This window comes from Mauremys mutica, chromosome 13 (assembly GCF_020497125.1).
Source record: "Mauremys mutica isolate MM-2020 ecotype Southern chromosome 13, ASM2049712v1, whole genome shotgun sequence".
NCBI classification, from domain to species: domain Eukaryota; kingdom Metazoa; phylum Chordata; order Testudines; family Geoemydidae; genus Mauremys; species Mauremys mutica.
Window position 1 is genome coordinate 2,493,326 of NC_059084.1, and position 20,958 is coordinate 2,514,283.

The 20,958-nt window shown below is 60.0% G+C and overlaps 1 protein-coding gene across 2 annotated transcripts; it reads right to left on the minus strand.

Moving 5' to 3' along the window:
- Positions 1 to 564: 564 nt before the first annotated feature.
- Positions 565 to 15,212, minus strand: MYLK2 (myosin light chain kinase 2). Of its 2 annotated transcripts, XM_044984657.1 has the most exons (13): positions 15,060 to 15,212; positions 14,728 to 14,814; positions 13,450 to 13,825; positions 12,174 to 12,862; positions 11,024 to 11,129; positions 9,255 to 9,348; positions 8,848 to 8,957; positions 7,950 to 8,091; positions 6,858 to 6,928; positions 6,305 to 6,433; positions 5,519 to 5,671; positions 4,621 to 4,753; positions 565 to 3,025 (listed from the first exon to the last, which is right to left on the minus strand). In XM_044984657.1, exons 2-13 carry the CDS (start codon positions 14,735 to 14,737, stop codon positions 2,945 to 2,947), a joined length of 2,094 nt encoding a protein of 697 aa, XP_044840592.1. In that variant the 5' UTR covers positions 14,738 to 14,814; positions 15,060 to 15,212; the 3' UTR covers positions 565 to 2,944. The 2 variants fall into 2 exon arrangements, with proteins under 2 accessions (XP_044840592.1, XP_044840591.1); XM_044984656.1 differs by lacking the exons at positions 565 to 3,025; positions 4,621 to 4,753 and having other exon boundaries at positions 5,209 to 5,671.
- Positions 15,213 to 20,958: the final 5,746 nt, after the last annotated feature.

Genomic DNA, 20,958 nt, shown 5'->3' on the forward strand with positions numbered 1-20,958 from the left:
TTCACTTCAACCCCTGGCTTCTCGCCCCCCCCAGCACGAATGCCCAGGGCACCCTGTGGACAGGAGCCGGGGACCTGAGGCACTGACTCCTGAGCAGCTGCAGAGAGCCGGGGTTCAATCCTCAGCTCTCCTACATGGGCAGGGAAGAGGAACCCAGAGGCCCAGGCCCCGGCTGGCACCGCAGCTGGCTGGTAGCCAGGAAGCCGTTTCCAGCCTAAGGCAGCGACTGGGAAGCGGAGGAGCTGGCCGGATCACCCCAGAGGAGCTGGGAGAGGCCCAGCTAGGGCAGAAGGGTTCCGTAAAGGCCCAGCATCATTTGCTCAGTTCACACGGGCAGGGAGGAAATGCTGAGGGCGAGGAGAAGATTTAAGCCACTCGCTGATCTCAAGGCCTGCTCCTGACGGGGACATGAAGACCTTAGCGTGAGGCCGCCTGGGGCTCAGAGCCAGCCCCTCCCACCTCGTACAACACAATCCACTACAAGCGCTTGGCATCGGACCTGTACATTTATTTACATGAAGCCGAGAGCTCTGGGGTCTCTCGAGAACGTACGTCTTTCTGCACGACTGGGGGGGCTGCTGCTGCGAAGGAGGGCACACACACACACGGGGGCTGGGGGCTGCTGGGCAGGGGAAATCCAGCGGAGCCCGGCTGAACACGGGGCAGAGGGAGAAGGGTTCTAACGAAGAGATCCAGCCCTCAGCTGGTGTAAACTGGTGCAGATCCTCCGAGGTCAATGGAGTCCCACCAATGTACCCCAGCTGCGGCTGTGGCTCAGGGCACGGGCTGTGGTGAGGCACTTTGGGGCTGGGCCAGGTGCTGTCTGGTTGTTTCTGTGCCCAACAGATACCGGCTGCCCGTTAGCTAGCACCCTGGCTTCTGCATAACGAATCGCCTGTGGACGACACCAAGCCCAGGGTCAGCTGGGCGGCAGGGGGCGTGGTCTCCTGGGAGGGCAAACCCCCTCCCAAGAGAGGCACAAGCCCTCCGACTCCATGGAGGATCCCCCCACCCCACCCCCTACATCAGCACCCTGGGCCACGCCGGAGCTTCTGCATCACCAGGGGAGGCAACGCCCACCCTAGAGGGGCCTAGATCCCCCCGTGCAGCTCAGACATTACTGGCAGGTCTGCAGCGGGTTTCCCTCGGACCCAGCTGTTGCGCGCGATGGTTCAGGCTCAGGATGGAAGGCAAAGGAAACTCCAGAACCTGAGGGAGCTCCCACACTCTCCTCCCATCGGGGGTCCCTGGGCCCAGCGAGCGAAGGGCACTTCCTGTGCGTTGGTGGTCAGTGCTGAAGCAGTCCTTTCATATGTGCAGGGGGAGAGGCGAGCCCAGCTGGTCTGCATTAGGATGCGCTCTTGCCTTTATCTTCTGGGGGGCGTGTGAAGGGAAGGTTGTGTCCTCCCCCCCGCTGGCAGCTCAGAAGGGCAGGGAGGTTAGGAACTAGCACAAAGCCTCGTTCTTTCTTCCCTGGCCTCCATCTGGGGAACGCGCCTGGAATCTGTGCTCTGCACTTCCTCCTTTCCTGTGCACGGAGCCTCCCGGCACTCACAGGAACTTGGCCCTGCAGGCTGGCTTCTAGGACCCCTCATCATGGGGAGAGGCGGTTGGAGCAGCAGCCTCGCATGCTAGTCCAGCGGGGTGCAGATCCAGAGGCTGGCAGTCGCCATCCTACCTGTGGGCCAGGGAGTGCACACTGCATTCAGAGGGCTCGACACTAGCACTCACTTACGTTACTCCTCCTGCACTCAGGAGCTGGGAGCACAGATCCAGACAGCCATACACAGACCTCATTGCATCCTGAGGCTGTGACCACCAATGCTGGTGACAGGGCCATGGCGTGTCTCCTATTGCACTCAGAGGCAGAGAGCAGGAATCTTGGTTTTCAGGTAGTGACTGGTGTGTGGTACATACTGAGCCCAGCAAGAGAACAGACCTTGCAGCACTCAGCAGGCTGGTCTGTGTGTCCCATTGCAAGTCACAGAACGGGAGGGGAACACAAACAGCAGAACGCAGGGAATTGCAAAGTGGAGTCTAACGATGCTGCAGTCTAGGATTTGCAAGGTGCTCTCCGCACCTCCGGTCGCACCGTGCGGTGGGATTCCAACTGGCAATTCCACAGCTAGGCGAGTTCAGCGCAGTCGTCTCACTACAGCAAAGGATCCAGGCCAAGACCAGCACAGGGAGGATGGGACTCAGCCGCACGAGGGGATGCAGGAGACCTGGACTGGTAATTGCACAGTTGGTTAGGATCAGGAGCCTATGGGGTGCAGCGGGGTAGCTGTCACAGCAGCAGAGAATCTGTAGCAGGGAGACAGGGTGCTAAGATGGCAATACCACACTTGTGTGAGCTCCAGACCAGTAATCTCAACTGGGATCAAAGGTGTAGCATGTCCTAGTGGTACAGGATCCAGGAACCACGTCACAGACAGCGGGAATTCCAGTGTGGTGGTATTGAACCAGCAGGAGATCCACAAAGGCAGCTTTGCAGCAGCCTGGGATCCGGATCCGGAGCCTCACACAGGGCACAGGACCGAGAGGAGTCATCTCACAGCAGTTCAGGAGCCCGAGCAGCATTATCCCGAGGGCCTGGACCCTAGAGCAGTGGCAGTGTGGGATAGGATCTAGAGCAGGAATCTCATTGCAGGGCCAGAATCTAAAGCAGGATGGGATCCAGCGGTAATCTCACCACAGTAGGAGCAGGAATTTCACATCTGTACAGAACTGGGGTATCTCAATTCATTGCCCCAGCGGTGAACTCCTTGTGTTTGGGAAGCGGATTGATTCCGAACCCAAGTGGAGATCCTACTGCCTCCAGAAGCAGGGTACTACATGCCACTTTCCTGTGCAGTCCCCAGGGAGCAGGCCTTCAATGCACAGCTCAGGTTTCAGGGGATTGCCCTTTGGCCTTGCTCGAATCCCACCCAGCTCAGCCCTGCACTCAGACACCCAGCGCCGTCAGGGATCCCGAGCTGCTGATCTTCTTGAATCGGTTGGCAGCACACACGCCAATAAAGTTTTTCTGTTAGGGAAACAAGAAAGAAGTTATTCCCCATTGGGAGGCTGGACAGCGCTCGTTAAAGAGGCCTTTCGTAGGGGATGGTGTAGGACTCAGATACTCCAGTCCCTAACTTTCCCAGCGCAGGACACCGCAGGTGCGCTAGGAAGTGGTAGACGGCAATGGTTCTCAAAGCCAGAGGATCACTGGGGATCCCCTTATGGGCCACTGGGGATCCACCGATCTCTTTCCACAAGGCCACAGAGCTGCTTCTCTTGACCATCTGCCCGTCTTTGAGCAGTGACTCTTCCAGCTGCCTGCCACCAGGGCCGGCTTTAGGCCTATTCCACCAATTCCCCTGAATCGGGCCCCGCGCCTAAGAGGGCCCCACGCCCAGTGAGAATCCCTTCCCTGGCTAGAGGAGCCTTTTTAATTTTTACTCACCTGGCGGCGCTTTGGGTCTTTGGTGGCACTTCGGCGGCGGGTCCTTCGCTTGCTCTGGGTCTTTGGCGGCGGGTCCTTCAGTGCCACCGAAGACCTGGAGCGAGTGAAGGACCCACCGCCGAAGACTCGGAGCACTGCCCGGTGAGTACAAGCCTCGTGTTTTTTTTACATGTGTGTTTTGTTTTGTTTTTTTAGTCATCCCTGCCGGGGCCCCGTCGAAACTGTTCGAATTGAGCCCCGCACTTCCTAAAGCCGGCCCTGCCTGCCACCCATGCTCAGAAGCCTGGAAGGTTTTCAGAAACTTCTTAGCCAAAATAAGCTGGACACCCACAGACATCCCTAGCCCCCTGCGTGGCTTCCCGGCACCAGCTCAGTCAGGACTGAATCAGAGAGCAGAGCGCCCTGGACAGAGGAAAGCGGCGGGGGCTGCTGGCAGCGAAGCCCAGCCCCCACCGAGAGGAAACCAGCAGCACAGATCCAGGCTGGGGGGAGGCTGTGAGCAAAGGGAGTGGCTCCCCCATTGCAGTCGCTCTGCCCTGACATCGATTCCTTCTGTGGCCAAGCCCTGGGGCAGGCACGGAATCAGGGGGCAGAGAGCCTAGAGGCTCCCGTACGTAAGGAGCAGTCCCTGACGTGGGTGCACGCACAGGGTGCCCCTCACACAGGACACGGGGGACGGTGATGGCAGGGGATGGAAGTAAGGGAAGAACCACGTGAGGGGTAAGAAACATTTCAGGGAATGTTAGCACATTCCCTTAGCACAGCGCGATTCCTCACTCCAGAGCCCATTTCTGCTGCCCTCGAGCACGCCGCGCAATTCCCGCTCGCCTCAATGTCACGGTTAACATGGTCCCCAGCATCATTTTAACGTCACCCTGAGGGACAAACCCATGAAGTCAGGGATGGGGGGGTGAGAGTTGGGGCAGCGGCTCCCCCAGGCCTCAGGGCACACAGACACCCCCAAGCTCTCCCTCCTCACTGCCCCATACTGTTGGCAGGGGTGGGGCCCCATCCTCCTCTCCCCCGGAGTCCTAGCCCGGCTCTGTGCACTCGAGTGGGGGCAGAGCGCTCGCTCTGGGTGCTCCTGGCCCCCGTTCCCTTCAGGGAGCCAGCGCCCCAGCCTCCCCTCCCAACACAGGGCTGTCCCCGTGGCACACGGGGAGCCTCCTTCGTACCTTCCAGCGCCGCCGCATGACGTACTTCCGGAGCAGGACCTGGGATTTCAGGCGCCGGTTGCAGCGCTTGGCCTTCTCGGCCAGGTCGTTCAGCCAGGGGTGCTGGAGGCACTTGGCCGCGCTCATCCGGCCACTGCGGGGGAGAGGAATGCAGGTGACTCCTGTCTCCTAGTGGGGTTCGATCGCCCCCCATTGCTCCTGCTTTCCACTCCCCACCCCAGACCCATGGGTGCTGCCAGCTGCCCTTTGTGGCTGGCCCCAGGCCTGTGTTAATTAACCCCAAGAACACACTGAGGGAAAGGAGGGTGCAGTCATATTCCTGCACAGGCCCTGAGGCTGCTGCCGGCCACATGAGCCTGGCATCCTCGGCTGCCTCCTCTGGGCAGGGTCACAGTCTCCTCCGACCCTGAGATCCCCCATGGAGGCAGGGGCCAGGGACCAGAGCCTGATCTCTCCTCCCTTCTCTGCTTGGAAAGGACTCCAGTCCCCTCCCTCTTTCCAAGAGCCCTGGTTATGAGATGCCTTCCCCAGGGCCAGGATCCGGCTGAGCCGTCAATGCTGCATGGACCCTGCCGTTAACATGGGGTGCAGCCGGGGGAATGGGCAAGAGGAGGCTGGCCAGGTCCTCAGTCAACATGGGTGCAAGGACCCGCAGCGTCCTCTTGGGGTGCCTGTCTCTGCACCCCCAGCAAGCTTGGCAAGGCTCAGACAGGAGCATCCAGCCGCGGCACCAGGCCAGGCCGCGGGCACGCACGGGGAAGGAGCGGGGTCGTCTGCCCCCAGGTGGGAGGTGATGGATGGGGGCTTGCTGCCAGAGGCTGGCCTCAGGCCTTGCGCATGATACCAGCTGTGCTGGCCGGACTCAAACGCTCTGGGCCGCCCTCGGCTAGACTCAAACCTCTTCTGCTTGATAATCAGATTAGAGACGAAGTCCTTGGCTTCCTCCGAGATGCCCTCAAAGGCTTCCTCGTCGAAGTACCACTTGGCTTCCAGGACATTGTTCAGGGTTTCAGTGTCATCATCTCCCAGGAAAGGGGAGAGGCCACTTAGCCTGGGAAGAGAGGAGGGAGGGAGGGACCCATCACAGGTCTCAAGCTGTGCTCGGAGCCTCGGGAAGGGATAAGACGCAGGCCCTGTTTCCTCAGCGGGTTCCCAATTCCTTCTGCACAAAATCACTCACTCGCTCCCTCCCTCTGCCTGGGCTCATGAGGAGAGAGGCCGGGAAGCCAGCCGTCAGCGCTCTGAGAAAGGAACCCGTGTGTTCCCAGCTGGCATCTTGCTGCGTTCCCATCCTGTCTCAGCTGGGAGAGGTGAGCCATTTCCTGTCCACGCGCACAGCCCGCCCCTCCCAGATGTTCCAGCCGCCCAGCTCCGCGGCCGCTGATCGGCTTGGAGAGAGGGGCCAACTGGCAGGGTCAGCCCCGGAGGCTGGTGGCCTCTATCCACATCGCCTCAGGCACCCGAGGAGGTACCCTGCCTCGTTTTACAGATGGAGAAACTGAGGCGCGGAGACTGGCCCGAGGTCACCTGACGACTGGACTGGAACCCAGGTTCTCTTGCCAGCCCGTGGCTCTAACAGCTGCCTCGTACTCCGCTCCCACACAGCTCTGCCGCCAACCCGGCCACGTCGCTGGGTAAATCCCTCCCCCAGCCCTAGTGCCACCCAACCTGGGCCCACGCGTACAACATGTAGGTGATCACGCCCAGACTCCACATGTCTGTCGAATAGGAGACTTGGTCGTAGTTCACCACCTCCGGGGACAGGAACTCAGGGGTCCCAAAGTTCACTTTCAGCTTCTCCCGCGGGTTGTATCTGTGGGCAGGGAGAGCCGGGTCAGTGAGAGCTGCTGGCGCTGGCCCCGGTGCCAGCACCCCCGCCCGTCTACCTCCGCCCACGCGTCACCCTGGCGCTATGCTGCTCCGACCCAGGGAAGAAACATCCTGGCTTGGCCCCAGCCTGAGCCAGAACCAAGCCGGTTATTAGACCGGCCCCAAACCGCTATCCCCTGCGGGGCACGGCTGACTCGGCAGAGCTGCTGCCAAGCCCAGACTGCAGATTCCACCCCACCCCGCTGGGACTCCTTCCTGCCCTTCCCCAGAGCCCACAGCAGCGTCAGGCATAAGGCCAGTGCAGCTGGTCCCCGAGCGTGGCCTTTGCCCAGCCCCAGAGGACGTGGGAAGGGAGAAAAGCAGGAAGAGAGAAGGAGCAAGCCAAGCCCCACAGGGAGGGGAGTTACCTTCGCGCCAGCCCAAAGTCGATGATCTTCACCATGTGCCCCGTGGAGCTGACACACAGGATGTTCTCAGGCTGCAGGGATGAAGTTCCTGAGGTTAGAACCCAGCTCACGGCTCCGCGCCCGCCTCCCCCAGCCCAGGGTGCGCTTACAGGCCGCCCGCAGGGGAGTTGGAGACAAAGGCCCGCTGGAGGCGAGGCCAGTTTTCCCCTCTGTCCCTTAGACGCATCAGGGACGTAGTCTGCTGGGTTCTCCGACCACGTACAGCACCAGTCCTTGCGCCTCAGTGGATGCCACTACACCTTTCACAGGCTTGCCCCGAGCCCCTCTTAGGCACTGGAGTGATGGAGAGGCCTGGAGCCCAAGAGGAGTTCAAATCCCTGCCTTTCCCAGTGCATTCCCAGTTCTGACTGCCAGTGTCTCCCGGGCCAAGCTGCGCCTGGAGCAAGTCCGAGAGACTCGCCTCTCCCAGCCTGTTCCTGGGGCAGCCCCTGCCAGCCCCCTGACCTCGGCGGATGCCGGGATTGCAGTTTGTAGGCTCTGAACGCAAGACGGACACTGCTCTTAGCCCCACCACGACCAGCCGCAGCGATGTGCCACAGACCCCCCTCGGCTGTCCCCAGGCCCCCAGAGCCCTGCCCCCGGTCCACACGCTGAGATCTGCCCTTTGAATAGCTTGGAACCTGGAACGGACCCCGGGTGGGAACGGAGCCCACGGTTCTACCTGCACACAAGCCACAACGACTCGGCCGGGGCTGGTCTGCAAAGCCAAGACTCCAGCCTCAGCAGCCCCCGGGACGGAGCCCAGGGTGATGGTCTCCCTCTGGGGCCCAGTGCTGCCGCCACCACTTACCCAGGGGACTCCTTGTGCTCAGGCGTCGGAAGTTTCTGCTTCTTCTCCCCAGACATGATCCAGGCTGGGCTTGTTACGCACTCACGTACCGAGCTCCCCCCAGGCAGCTCGCGCCCTCCTCACAGCCAGGGGCTCTCTCCTCACCGAGAGCAGCCCTTCAGCCCAGCTTCAGAGCCTAGGAAGGTTCCCCCTCCAGCCCCCCAGCCTCGCTGTACCCCCCCCCCTCCCTCCACATGTGGCACCTTGAGGTCCAAGTGCAGGACGCGCATCTGATGCATGAAGGTGATCCCGTCGCAGATCTGCCTCACGAACACCATGCAGTCCACTTCCGTCAGGTGGTAATCCTCGTCGATGATGCGCTCAAAGAGCTCCCCACCCTCCACACTGTGCACAGACCAACGACAGCGTCACCGGACTGGGCCGAGCAGACCCCAGCCACCGCGGGCCAGGCAAGTGACAGCCGAGCCACCCTGCCCTGCCCCTGCATAGGGACGCTCCCCTACGCGGTTCCAGGGGCACAGTTCGCAGGACCTCCCCCCGGCCTGGGCAGAGGCAGAGCAGGGTGCCCCTCTCCTGAAGCATGGGGATGCAGAGGGTGGGTTACTGAGGAGACCCCTGGCCAAGGCTGTGGCGCAGAGGAACTGGATAGCTCAGGAGGCCACTCATTCTGGGTACAGGTTCGTGAGGGAAGGGGAATTCTGCAGGGAGACCCCAGACAGGGAACAGTCAGAGGGAAGCTGGAGGCGGGGGCAGGCACCCCCCCATCCTAGGTCCAGGCAGGTTAGTGGAGAGGCTATCCTAGCCAAGATCCCAGCAGAGCAAGACGGAGTTAGTGAGATTGCCTTGATTTCAGGGGTATGGGCTACAGATCGTCTCTTCCAGCCCGGGTACCAGGGACTGGGATGCAAGCAGAGCCGAGCGCTGCCTGGGCAGGGAATCCCCCAGCCAGAGCACAGGGGAAGTGGGGAGGAGGAGCCCTTGCTGGGAGCACTGTAACTCCCACCAGGGGACAGCGGCTGAGCGAGACTGCCCAGGAGGAAGGAGGTTCCCCGCCCCCGGCGAACAAGCGCGGCACCGTCAGGAAGCTCCTGTGCCAAGCTGCCGCCCAGCCGCAGCCCCATGCCGCTGGGCGATACTCACAACTCCATGAAGAGGATGATTTCCCGCGGCGTCTCGATTGCTTCATAGAGCTGGATCAGGTTCCTGTGGTTCAGCTGGTTCATCACCTCGATTTCAACCAGGGCCATCTCCTGTGGGACACACACCGCGTCAACGCGTGGAGCGCGGGCAGGGCTGGGGGAGCCCACAGAGGCAACACGCCAAGCCACCCGCTCAAGCCCAGGGCTGATGGCACTCCCGCCGGTGGTTGGCCCGCACACAGTCACGTGTTGGTTCATGTGCATGCGGACTGACAGACGTACACACCCAACCCAGGGCACACGGTGCACAGATGTGCGTGTCTCTGTCCAGGCTAACGCATGGCTACGCAGCCACAGCCACACAGAGACACATGCACAGGCAGACTCAGGAGAACACTCAGGACGCACCTTGTCCTTCGAGCCCTGTTTCCTAATGATTTTGGCTGCAAGTTTGAGCCCCGTCTCTCGCTCGGTGCACGTGCGAACTTCGCCAAACTTCCCCCTAGGACAAAGAAAAGCAGATAGTAGTAGCTGCGATTCCCCCCCGCCCCCCACCCCCACCAGGCATGGTCTAGCCAGAGGCAAGAGGGCAAGCTCAGAGGCTAGCTGCAAAGGGGCCAAACTCAGTGGGGACATCAGTGGCTACAATGCCCTTTCGCTGGCATCCCCACAGAAAGGAGTGGGCAGGGAGGTGGGTTACCAGTTCTCAGGGTAACTGGCCGGTCACGTGAACTAAAGCTCAGTCCCGGGGGTCACTGGGTTCTTGGAGTTTCCAAGCCTGGAGAAGGCGCGTTCCTAAGCTGAAAAGCCTGGTTTTAGCCCCAGAAGCCCTGCGCAAGGCTCCCCTCAGAGCTGTTCAGTGGGTTTCCTTCATCCAAGGGGGCACTGATGACCAAGAAGCAGCACTTCTGTTCCAGGGAGGAGGACTCCGGAGCATGCCCAGCTCTTGTCAACACAGGGCAGGACTCTACAGATCCAGTCCGGCTCTCCCACAGGGCAGGGCAGGGCACTAGACAGTGGGCTAATGAGAACATAAGAATGGCCACACTGGGTCAGACCAAAGGTCCATCTAGCCCAGTATCCTGTCTACCAACAGTGGCCAATGCCTGGTGTCCCAAAGGGAATGAACAGAACAGGGAATCATCAAGTGATCCATCCCCTATCGCCCCTTCCCAGCTCCTGGCAAACAGAGGCTAGAGACACCATCCCTGTCCATCCTGGCTCATAGCCATTGATGGACCTGTCCTCCATGAATTTATCTAGTTCTTTGTTGAACCCTGTTATAGTCTTGGCCTTCGCAACATCCTCTGGCAAGGAGTTCCACAGGTTGACTGTGCGTTGTGTGAAGAAATGCTTCCTTTTATTTGTTTTAAACCTGCTGCCTGTTAATTTCATTTGGTGACTCCCTCTGTGGTCGGGATGAAAGGGGCATACAGGGTCCTGGCAGCACATGGACAGGCACCAGTGGGGCAGGAGAGATGGGGCTGGGCCCACTGTACTGAGCTGGGACGAATCTTCAGCCGAACACCTGGTCTCTCCAGTCTGCCAAGCGAGGGGCACCTTGTCCCTGTGAGGTGCCAAGTACCAAATGACGAACATCTGCCCCAGGCAGCCTGAGCACAAGTCTCCCTCCATCTCTGCCCACTTTGGGGGCTCAAAGCGGGCAGAGCTGGACAGGGGAAGTGGTGGCAAGCCAGGGCCACCACCAGGACCAGTGTGGGAGAAACGTTTAATTGAAATGGCCAGACAAGGGCTGAAGGTTTGGAGAGACACGGCAACAGAAACAAAAGTTGGGTTATTTTCAAAAGAGAAAAAGGAAACTTTTTGAAAGCATCTAAATGTCCCAGGGTGACGTTTTCGGAGCAAAACGGTTTGATTTGGTTTCTAAATGGCTTTTTGAAATGAAAAAACAAACAAACAGTGTTTTACAAGCATTTTTTAAGGTTCAAAAAATGACGTCAGAACAAACTATTTAAATGGGTCCAAGGGAGAGTTTGAGAAACTTCATTTTGCAGGAACTGTTGATGGTTGGGGGCTTCCCCTCCCTATTTCTAAATAGATTTTTTTTTTCAAAATCACGGAGTTTCCCACAAAACAGAAAACACGGCTGGGGCCGGGCTGTGCCCCCCAGGCCAGTCTCCCAGCCCACGGCACCTCCCTTGGTGGCTTGTTCTTACCCTCCCAGCATCTCCTTGGTGTTGATGTTGAACTTGCTGTTCACGGTGCTGGATTTCAGGGAGACAATGCGATGGGCGAAGGGAGCAGGTGGCGGAGGAACATCATCTGCAGAGACAAGATACATGGGACCACCCCGCTGCTTCCTTCCTTCTCAGCCGAGTCTATGGGGCTGGGGAGATCCTCAGGAAGCAGCCCCCACTCCCTCCTGGCTGGTGGACCCAAAGCTTCATCCACTCCTGGGGCGAGGCCGGCACCTAGTGGCAAAGCCTGGTACAGCCTGCAGCCAGCACCTCCGACCTCGCCTCACACTCCTGCCACTTCGCTGCTGAGTCACAGCACGTGCCCCCCTATAAATAGGGAAGGATGCCGCAGACCACCCAGGAGCCTGGCAATAAATCAGGAGGTTACCAAGCCCATCAGCAGCTCCAGTTCCGTTCCATAACCCTGCTAGACCCCTTTGGACCCCACCAGTCTCCTTGACAGCCCCTGAAAGATCCTCACAGCCCCATCTGCAGTCACAGACCCCCGATTCCGCACTGAGCACCAAGCTCCCCTCAAGCCACACTCTGCATTCCCCCAGCCCTATGCACACCCCACACTTCCCCCCAGCCCTGTCCCTCCCACGCTGCTGATCCTGGGCCCCCAGCCCCGCCCCAGGGTATTTCCATGCCGTGCCACCCACGCTTCAGTTCTGGAGAGCTCGCCCTTCGCTCCCGGCCCTCCGACCCCCACGCTCCAAGCCTGCATTCCCCACTGCGCACTGCTCGGGCCCCAGCCTGCCTCCCTCTCAACACCCCTGCACTGTCAATCTGCACCGCTCCAGGACACGCTGTCCTAGGCAGGCAATGCAGATAGTGCAAAGATCTGAGTGACAGGTCCCAGGGAGCTCTTGGGACTCCTGCCCTGCTCTTAGATATCACAGGGAGAGGCTCTCCCTGGGCCTCGCGCTGTGTCAAAGGAGAGCAGCACGAACATGCCAGATGCAGAGCGGGCACAAGGCTTCCCATCCCAGCAGCAGGATCCTGGCTCGGGGACAGGGGGAACCAGGAGCTGGAGCGCCATTGGTGGGCAGTGAGTCAGAGACACTGGCGCCCTTGCTCTGCCTGGATGGAGCCCACCCTACATGCCTAAGAGATGGCACAGCCTTACCCAGGATCTGGAAAGGGTCCTCTTTCCCAAAGTCCGGCGTTAGGTAGGGGCTGGGCGGGGGCTCCACTTCTTCCTCCTCTGATGAAGGTGGCTGTTCCCCAGCCACAGGGCCTGTTTTCCCTGCTTTTCCGGGGCTGTCCAAGGCTGGAGGAGGCTGCTCCACTGAGCTGGGTTCTGCAGGGGTCTCGTCTGAAGCAGGGTGGGGTAGCTCCACCGAGCTGGGGAGCTCTGCAGGGGTCTCGTCTGAAGCAGGGTGGGGTAGCTCCACCGAGCTGGGGGGCTCTGCAGGGGTCTCGTCTGAAGCAGGGTGGGGTAGCTCCACCGAGCTGGGGAGCTCTGCAGGGGTCTCGTCTGAAGCAGGGTGGGGTAGCTCCACCGAGCTGGGGGGCTCTGCAGGGGTCTCGTCTGAAGCAGGGTGGGGTAGCTCCACCGAGCTGGGGAGCTCTGCAGGGGTCACTGCCCCACTGCTGCTAGCTGGGCTGGGCACCTCGCTTGGGGTGGGTTTCTCTGGACAAGTCTGGGCTCTGGGGGCATCCGAAGCAGGGCCAGGCACCTCCACAAGACTTGGTTCTGCTGGCAAAGCGCTGGCTCCTTCGGCGGGAGTTGCTGGACCCTGCGGGCTCTTCTCTGCACATGCTGCTGAGGCCTCTTCGGCTCCCACCTTCGCCCCCCGGGGCTCCTCCCCTGGTCTGAAAGTGAGATGTAGCAGCGTGAGCCTGGCACGCCTGATCCAACCTGCCATTAATGCCTCCGAACAGGGAGCCAAGCTGCTCGCCCTAGTCTGCACCTCATCGCATGTAAGGAAACACCCCCGCCCCGGAAAGTTCCTGTGCCCGTGGGGGCGAGGGAAGCCCCTCAGAAGGTCGAGCGCCTGAGTGGAAGCGGACCCCGGAGGCTGGGTCCTGGAGGCATGTTCTGTGCCCAGGAGCGGCCTGACTCCAGTGGCAGGGTGGGGCCCAAGGGAAGATGGGCCCAAGGAGGCCAGGATCTCAGAAGAGCATCCAATGCAGGAGCACAGGCTGCACCTCCCCAGAGAGGAGGAGTGTCCACCCCACCAGGTGACTTCCCTTTGGCATGTGGGTCTCCAGGGAGCCCACCCTGGTGCAAACACTGCAAACCAGGCACATGTGGAGGACTGGGGTGCAGAGGAGGGAGGGAGGACGAAGAGAGGGGTCCCCAGCATTAGGAGACACGCTAGGGGCTCCCCACTCCACCAAACCAGCAGGGCCAGCCTCCCGAGGGGATCAGATTCCTAGAGAGAGAAGTGAGATGTTACCTCTGGCTGCTGACGGGGCAGCTCTGGCTCCGCTGGGGAGCTGGGGGCTCGTGCTTGGAGGCCGCAGGCTGGCTCTGGCTTTCTGCCCCCTCTTTGGCCACTGCTTTCTTCTCACTGGCCTTCATCCCCTTCCCAGCCACAGGGGTGCCCTTCTCTCCAGGCTCTGCCTCTTCTCCTCTCGCCACTGGCTGCGAGGTTCCTGGGGCAGGCTGGGGCAGGCTCTCTGCTCCTCCGGGGGCCGTGCCCTCCCCCACGCTGGTGCAAGGCCCGGTGTTCTGGCCCACGGGCGCCCCCTCCGAAGGAGCCGTGGCAGCGGCTGGCTGCCCTGCGGGGCCCTCCAAACCCTGGGGCATCCCTGAGGGCCTTGGCGAGGCTTCTGCACAAGAGGAGAAAGTCAATAGCTCCCCAGAGGGGTCTGATCCACCCCCAGGGAAGAGACCCACAAACCCAGATCCTTCCCTTCGTTACACGGGCAGGTCCCTGGGTTCAGACCCTGTGCTAGACGGGCAGACAGGCCTTCTGCTCTCCCTTCTCGCTCCCGACCCCCCGGCTCCAGAGGGCACCCACGGGGCTGCCTCGTGCCCCTTCGGCTGGCTTTCTCGGGGCACCTGGGCGGGGCGAGGGGGGTCCCTGTCACACACCCGGGGCGGGGCCCCGGCGCTCACTGGGGGCAGAGCCCACGAGGCTCAGGGCCAGGCTCCCCCCTGGCCAGATCAGCACAAGAGGAGCCGCTCTGTAGGAAGCCAGCTGAGTGTCTCCAGGGGGGTGGGGACCCCCTGCCGCCCCAAGCCCTTCGGCTGCCGGGCAGATGGGCTGAGGCCTCCCCCACACCGGGCCCAGGGGGGAGTTCAGGGGGGCTCACGCCACGGCCTTGGCTACACTCTGCTCCCGGGCTGGCACCAGGTGGGGACTCAGCAATTCCTAGGCGGGGTGTGGGGTGGGGTCCCAGCACCAGCGTGCAGACCCGCATGTGGGGGGCCCGGGGCGCTGCCCTCACTGCAGAGGGGTGGCGAGGGGGGAATCCAGGCTCCCGGTATGGGGCAGACGCTGCTCTGAGGTCTCGAGTGGGGCGGTTTCCCATGCGCCCTGGCGAGCCCCAAGGCGGGGGCCACACGCAGGACTGAGCCCCGCGTGGAGGAAGCAGCAGCCAGAGCCGCACCAGGCAGCGTAGCGACACCCCCCGTCCCGCCCAGCGGTGCAGGCAGCCCCTGCTGCGGCAGATCCCCCGGTGTCCCGGGGGGACCAGCCACCTCCCAGGCCAGCTCGGGGCACCGTTACCTGCTTCCATGCTGGGCTGCCCGTGCTCGGTGCTTCCTGCTGCTGCGGCCCTGGGGAGCGCGGGTCCTAGCACCCCCTCGCCGTGCCCTAGAGAGAGGGGCCGGGATGTCAGCGGCCAAACGCCACCGGGGAGCCCCTGGCAACCCCCCGCTGGACGTGCCTGGCCCCGGGGCAGGGGCAGCGCAGCCCCCCGGCACCGGAATCCAACCCCCGCGGAGCGGAGCGCAGCGCAGCGCTGCAGCCCGCCCGCCGGCCCGTCCTCCCCGCGGCCGCCCAGAGCCGGCAGGCAGCCCTAGCCCCCGCTGAGCCTCGGGGGCCGAGAGCCCGCTTACCTGGGGCCCCGGCGCAGCCGGCGGTCGGAGCAGCACCCGAGCTGTGCCCGTGCTGGGACGGAGCCGCCCCCTTCTATACTCCGGGGGACGGAGCCGGATTAGTGCGCGGGGAGCCGTGTCCTTCGCCGCAGCGTGAGACCCTTACGCGTCGCCTTTCAGGCCACCTGTCACTGCTGGAGCGCGTTCAAAGGCCGCTCCAGGCTTCGCCCGGCCGCTCCTGCCGGGGCGGGGGGGTCAAACCAACAGAGAACAGATGCCAGAGCCCCCCCCCCGAACTCCGCCACCGCCCCGCCCGAGGGGGCACCAGCCCCCCAGGAAATGACCATTTACTGCGGGGGCCGGGGGCCGGGACAGCTACGTGCCCCTTTGAGCGCGGGGCGGGCACACCCGGGGGGGGGGTCGGTCTCACGCCCGGATCCGAACTGCCCCGTGGCGCGGCCGGCGAGGGGCTTCCGAGACCCCCGGGGAGCCCAGCGGGAGCCGCGCACCTGCCCCGGAGAGGGGGAACTGCCCGGAGGCACCCGCTGTGCGCTCTGCTGCCGTCGGTCCGGGCTCGGGCTCGGCCGGGGGAGCCCAGGGCAGCCTGGCATCGCGTTCCCGGCAAGGCGCGGCGCTGCCCGGGGCGGTTCCGGGGGCCAGGAGCAGGCCCCTCGCAAGCGCCCCCCAGGGCAGCGTCCCGCCCCCCGCAAGCCTGCAGGGAAAGCGCGGTCACTGGGAACGTCCCAGCCTAGCAAGGGTTAACACCAGGGAGCGAGGAGAGACTAAACCCCAGGGCTGGCGGGGCCCTGCGGGAGGCGGCCCCACCCGTGCCCATATCCCCTTCGGGGTTTGCACAACGCTCCAGGTCCCTTCAACACAGATCCCGAGTCTAACCCCCCCGGAGAGAACTGAGCACCCGCTGGGCCGGTGGGGGCTACACAACTGCACTTTAACTAGAGGTTTGAGTCCAGTCTTTGCGTCTAACCCCTAGCAGGTTCCTGGGTTCACTGCGCAGTATTAATAACTGGAGCCATGCTGGCTGGTCCCCCGCCCCCCGCCCGCCCCAGGGAGGCCAGGACATGCCCAATGCTGAGTCATGCCCGCTTCTTCCACTCCTGGCAGAGGCCTCGACTTCTGACCCTTTGCTTTATATCCAAAGAGCTACTGGCGGGTGCACCAGACGGGGAGCAGGGGCTAGTGGCTACCGCTCTGGCCTGCAGGCAGGAGCCCCGGCCTCGACTGGCAGCTCTGACCGACTTGCTGTGTGCCCTCATGCAAGTCACATCGGGCCTCAGTTTTCCTATCTGTAAAATGGAGGGGGCAGCATTCACTTACCTGCCTTGCCAGGGCATGGATCAGTTCCACCAGGGCATGGAGACAGTCGATGGGCCGGTGCAGCAGCTGCGATTAGGACAGTGGCTGTGGAGGGGTGGCAGCTCTTTGGGTACCTCAGAAGGCAAGAGGCCAGAGTCCCCCAGGCCGGAAGCCTCGTTGCTCACTTAGCCAACTAGGAAGGTGCAATTCAAGCTGTTGCAAGGCTGGCGAGGTTCCCAGTGGAGGCTCGGCATCAGAGCGCTGGGATTACCTCTGGCTTCCCCACCCGTTGGCCTTTGCCTGCTGCCCAGCTACGGTCTTCCTCCAACAGGTCTCCGACCTCCTGCTGCTTGGAGTTCATAAGCTTTGAGTCATCCCTGCTAACACTCCCCAGCTTCTCCCGCCCCCTCCCCCCCAAAAAAGCACTGGAGACTCAAGACATAACTGTGCTGCCCACTGCCTGCTTCTGAGCCAATGTCAATAACAACTCATGACTCAGGGTCGTCTAGCACCTCTCACCTAGTGCACTCAACTTCCCTCTTCTAGCCCTAAGAAAGCAGCTACTTCTGGGGAGGAATGTACCAGCAGTAAAGTAGCACACACCACTGCAGGCAGGAAGAGGTGGATTCAGTAGAAGCTGCAGTAGGCAGTGCAGGTAGGCACTACGCTAAGCTGTAATAGGATCTAAATACCTCTCCCATCCCAAACAGCCTCCCCTCCCTCCATTCCAGCCCCTCCTTAGAACACGGCTTTGCCACCAACTCTTTGGTGACCCCCTTGCCAGAGCCAGCCCCCAGTATGCAGCATGCACTAGGCTAGGCTGGAGCTCCAGAGATGGGCAGATTGGAAGCATGGAAGGCACAGTGCCTTTCTAGTGTAGCAAGCGCCCCGTCAGCACTCCCGCCAGGCTCTGGGCTTCCAGTGACCGCCAAAGACCTAATCACTGCCAGACCCCATGGGACAGGGCACGGCCTCGTGTTTGGGTCTTAAGTGATGCCCCTCAGGAGCCTGCTGTGCCCCACTGCAACCTTCTCTAGGGCTGTTCTCGGAGAAAGAGAGTGAGGCTGGTCCAGTAGTTAGGGGCTGGCCTAGAACAAGAGACCTGGATTCAATTCCCTGCTTAGCCATCTAGTCCCAGTGTGATCTAGGGCAAGTCAGTTAGGGGGAACTGAGGCCCAGGCTACGTACCATGGCGCCCTACGTCCTGGGGAGTGGGGGGAGGCGTACAAATAGCACCCAGGGCTGAAGGAAGCATCATAACAGCTCCAGCAGCCTGGGCAGCTTCGGCCCCTCAGCCTCCAGCAGGCAAGCGGTTAAAGCCTGCTGAGGAAGACACTCATTTGCAGTCACTCCTGATCCTGGCATGAAGCTCAACTGCCAGAATGGGCCTGGAAACATCCCCAGCCCTGGGAGGTGGTGACGCCAAGCAGGGTCTTTAAAAGGAACTGGTTAGGAGAGGGGTTGCCCTGGCTTGCCCTCTTCCCCGATCAGCTGCACTGGAAAAATGGAGGCAGTGGAACTTCAAGAATGACCTTTTCGGTTACAACACAACTAGCCCATGCCCCAGTGCTTAATATCGGAGAGGCAGGGTTTGCAGCCAGCCCTCCGCACAGCGACAAGAGCCTCTCTCTCCCCAATGCTATAGGGGGCTCAACCCAGCAAAGAGCTTCATGGCTTCCGCTGCCAGGAGACAGGGCTAGCATTCAGTGCCCGGCTCCCTGCGCCCTCGCATTCCCAAAGCCAACAATGCGGAGCCCAAGTGACGATGCTGCGGCCTTCTAAGTAGGCAGCAGGTCCCCATATTCTTGTGCTGGGAGTCAGTTTTAACTAACAGATGAGCCAGGATTTAGGTCAGACTGTACTGAACGACAAGAGCATTGTTTATGGAGGGCAGTTTGCATTGTTCCTGCTCCACTTGTGCGCCATCCTTTCCCTTTAGGTTAGGGATCCAGTAGATCTGGGGGCCTCTGCTCTGCCTCAATGTTAGGATTTTGAGGCGGGGAAGGGAGCGGGAACTGCAGCAGAGTGCAAAGTCTCAGGAGGATTGTGCAAGGAAAGCCTGCCTGGGTTTGGCTAAGTATCCAACAGGCTGCTGCAGTTGCCCTGCTTCTAGCCAGAGAGCAGAGGCAGCTTGTTGCCCAGCTGGTTGGGCCACTGGGCAAGGAAAGTCAGCCCTGCTCAATTCAGAAAGCTGGGATGGAAGGGAGCCAGGGTTGGGGTCGCTGGTAGCAGATTCTGCACAGCCTTCCTCTGATAAGTGAGGCGTACTCAGCTCAGGAGGACTCTTCCCTTCAAATGGGACCAGGCGAGCGCTTGCAGGATCAAGCCCGAAGGCTGTAGCCCAGACCTGCCCTAGTTTAGTTAAACCAGGTCAGTTAGGCCTTGGCCAAGTCTGGGCTGGGACACGTATTTCAGACCAAATGTGCCTCAAGTGACTTTGCTAAAGTCAAACCATTTTGATGGGTTTTATTCTAAACTAATGGCATTTACCCAGACTGGCACCAAAATAGGTAAGTCAGCTTCAGTTCACACCATCTTAGTTTGATGCAAATCTGTCTGGGGACCAGCCCTGTGCATCTACGAATCTTAAGGCAAGTCAAGAAATATGCCACAATCCCTCACTTTGTTCTCTCAATCCTAAATCCCTGTTCCTGTTGCCTTAGGCTTCTGCTCCCAGCCAGCATGGGACATGGCCCCATAACAACTGGGTTTTCACTAAGGCCCATCATGAGAGCTGCTAGGACCAGAACATCTTTGACAGCAATTTATCATCTTTGTTACCTGTCAGTGAATAAAATATCAGGTTTTAAAAGGAACCGCCAAGCGCAGGCAGACACCAAGAGCACATTTCGGTATCCAGGTGACAGGCAGGGCTGGTCCATATCTGAGAGATGCAGTTACAATCACACCAAACATACACACTGCACTTGACCACTAAAGCCACTTAAATCCATGGTGGTCCTTGATTGCCTCAAGGCAACAGTCCAGCTATAGTACTTGGAACAGCTCTGGCAGGAAGAAAGCAAAAGACGTATTTTCCAAAAATGGCTGGCCAACTCGCATGACCACACGCCATCATAGGAACCGAAGACTATGAACTGTGCTGTACCAGCATGTTCCTGTATTGGCCACTATTGTGATGCACTGATTCCTTTCAGTGGAAGGGGAGGTGGAAGTAATCTTATGTCCTCAGTCATGCTGTTAGTTCCCAGCTGGACTCAGCTTCCTAACCTGATTGCTGGTTCTCTGGCCCCTCCCTTGGTAACTCACTTGCAGCCCAGCAGCACATGTAGAAGGGGGTGGAAAGTTTGGGCTAACAGCAGAAGATGGGAATGAGAAAAAACATTTGCTGGTGGGGAGGGAGAGACAGACTCATCAACTGAGGTAGTGGTCACTCGATTAGTGAGGTCATTTTAAAAATGAATCTGGAGACTTGCCTGCAAGTACAATCCTGCAATGGTAAGGAAGGGGGCAATGACTCAGCTTTGACATCAATGGTGGGTGGATAAGGAGACTCGGTGAACGTCTCTGCCAAAGTGATTGGAACAAGAATAATAGTGGTTCCAAGTTGATGCATCATTAGGCTTAAAAGCTAACACGAGACAGTAGTTTGTGCAGTTAGTTCACATCTTCATTATTGTTTCAGCATCACTGGCTGCATTTCCAAGCAGACAGAGTGCACCGGGTTCTCCTAGAATGGTTAAGGACTACAGCACACATCCTTAAAGGTATTTATGCTCCTAAGTTATTCTGAAATAAGTGGAAATTAGCCATCTCGATTTGAGGATCTGGACCTAAATCCTTTATTGCAGAAGCAAGGGTATTGCAGAAGAGAACAGAAGTTATAGGAGACAGTCAGATCTGTTCCTGCGTAGCAGCTTGGTTTAAAGCTCCTGAATGGACAGCTCTTGCCACTTGTAGAAGGTTACTCAAGGTGGTAACTCAATTATACATGAGGCAGAAGCTAAGCTTTCACCAATGGATTCCATTGCACACATGGACTACAGCGTTAAGTTTGTATGAGACTAGGAATGATAGCGATGCTGTCAATTGACCAAAAGACCAGTTCACTCATAGCTCAGAGTACACACCCGAGGCAAGCAGAGAGGCACTACGTTATTGACTTTGGGCAAGCAAGCAGGAAAACTTGTCCAGGGGACTGGATGGTTATAGGGGACATCTAAGCCAACTATAGCCTCTTACCAATACGCAGCTAGAAATTCTCTCCTTTCCTTAGGGCAGCAGCCAAGATACCTAGAAGCCACCTCTCAAGACTCATGCCAGCCACGTATTGCAGCATCTTTTCCCAGTTGTCTGCTCTGCCCCTGCACCAAACCCCCACTGGAAGAGTGAGGCACTTTGCTTTTCATGGCCTAGCACACCCCAGTCCAAGGCTATTCCATTCAACTCTTCCTCTCCGTTTTGAGCTTGTCTATTTAACAGCCAGTGACAGAGTTGTGAGATTGTCTAACGAGGCTCCGGGAAAACAAACATCATGAGAGCCAGGAGTACAGGCAACAAGCAATGCAGTTGTAATTTTCATCTTTCAGTACCAGTCAAAGCTGTGCAGGCAGGCAGGATTAGCGTTACAGGATGGAGCCTTTGA

Coding starts and splice junctions, on each gene's coding strand:
- MYLK2 (XM_044984656.1), bottom strand. Junction 8,092..8,847: donor ATCATCCTCTTCATGGAGTT/GTGAGTATCGCC, acceptor GTCTGTGCACAG/TGTGGAGGGTGGGGAGCTCT. Junction 5,672..6,304: donor GGCGTGATCACCTACATGTT/GTACGCGTGGGC, acceptor CTCTCTTCCCAG/GCTAAGTGGCCTCTCCCCTT.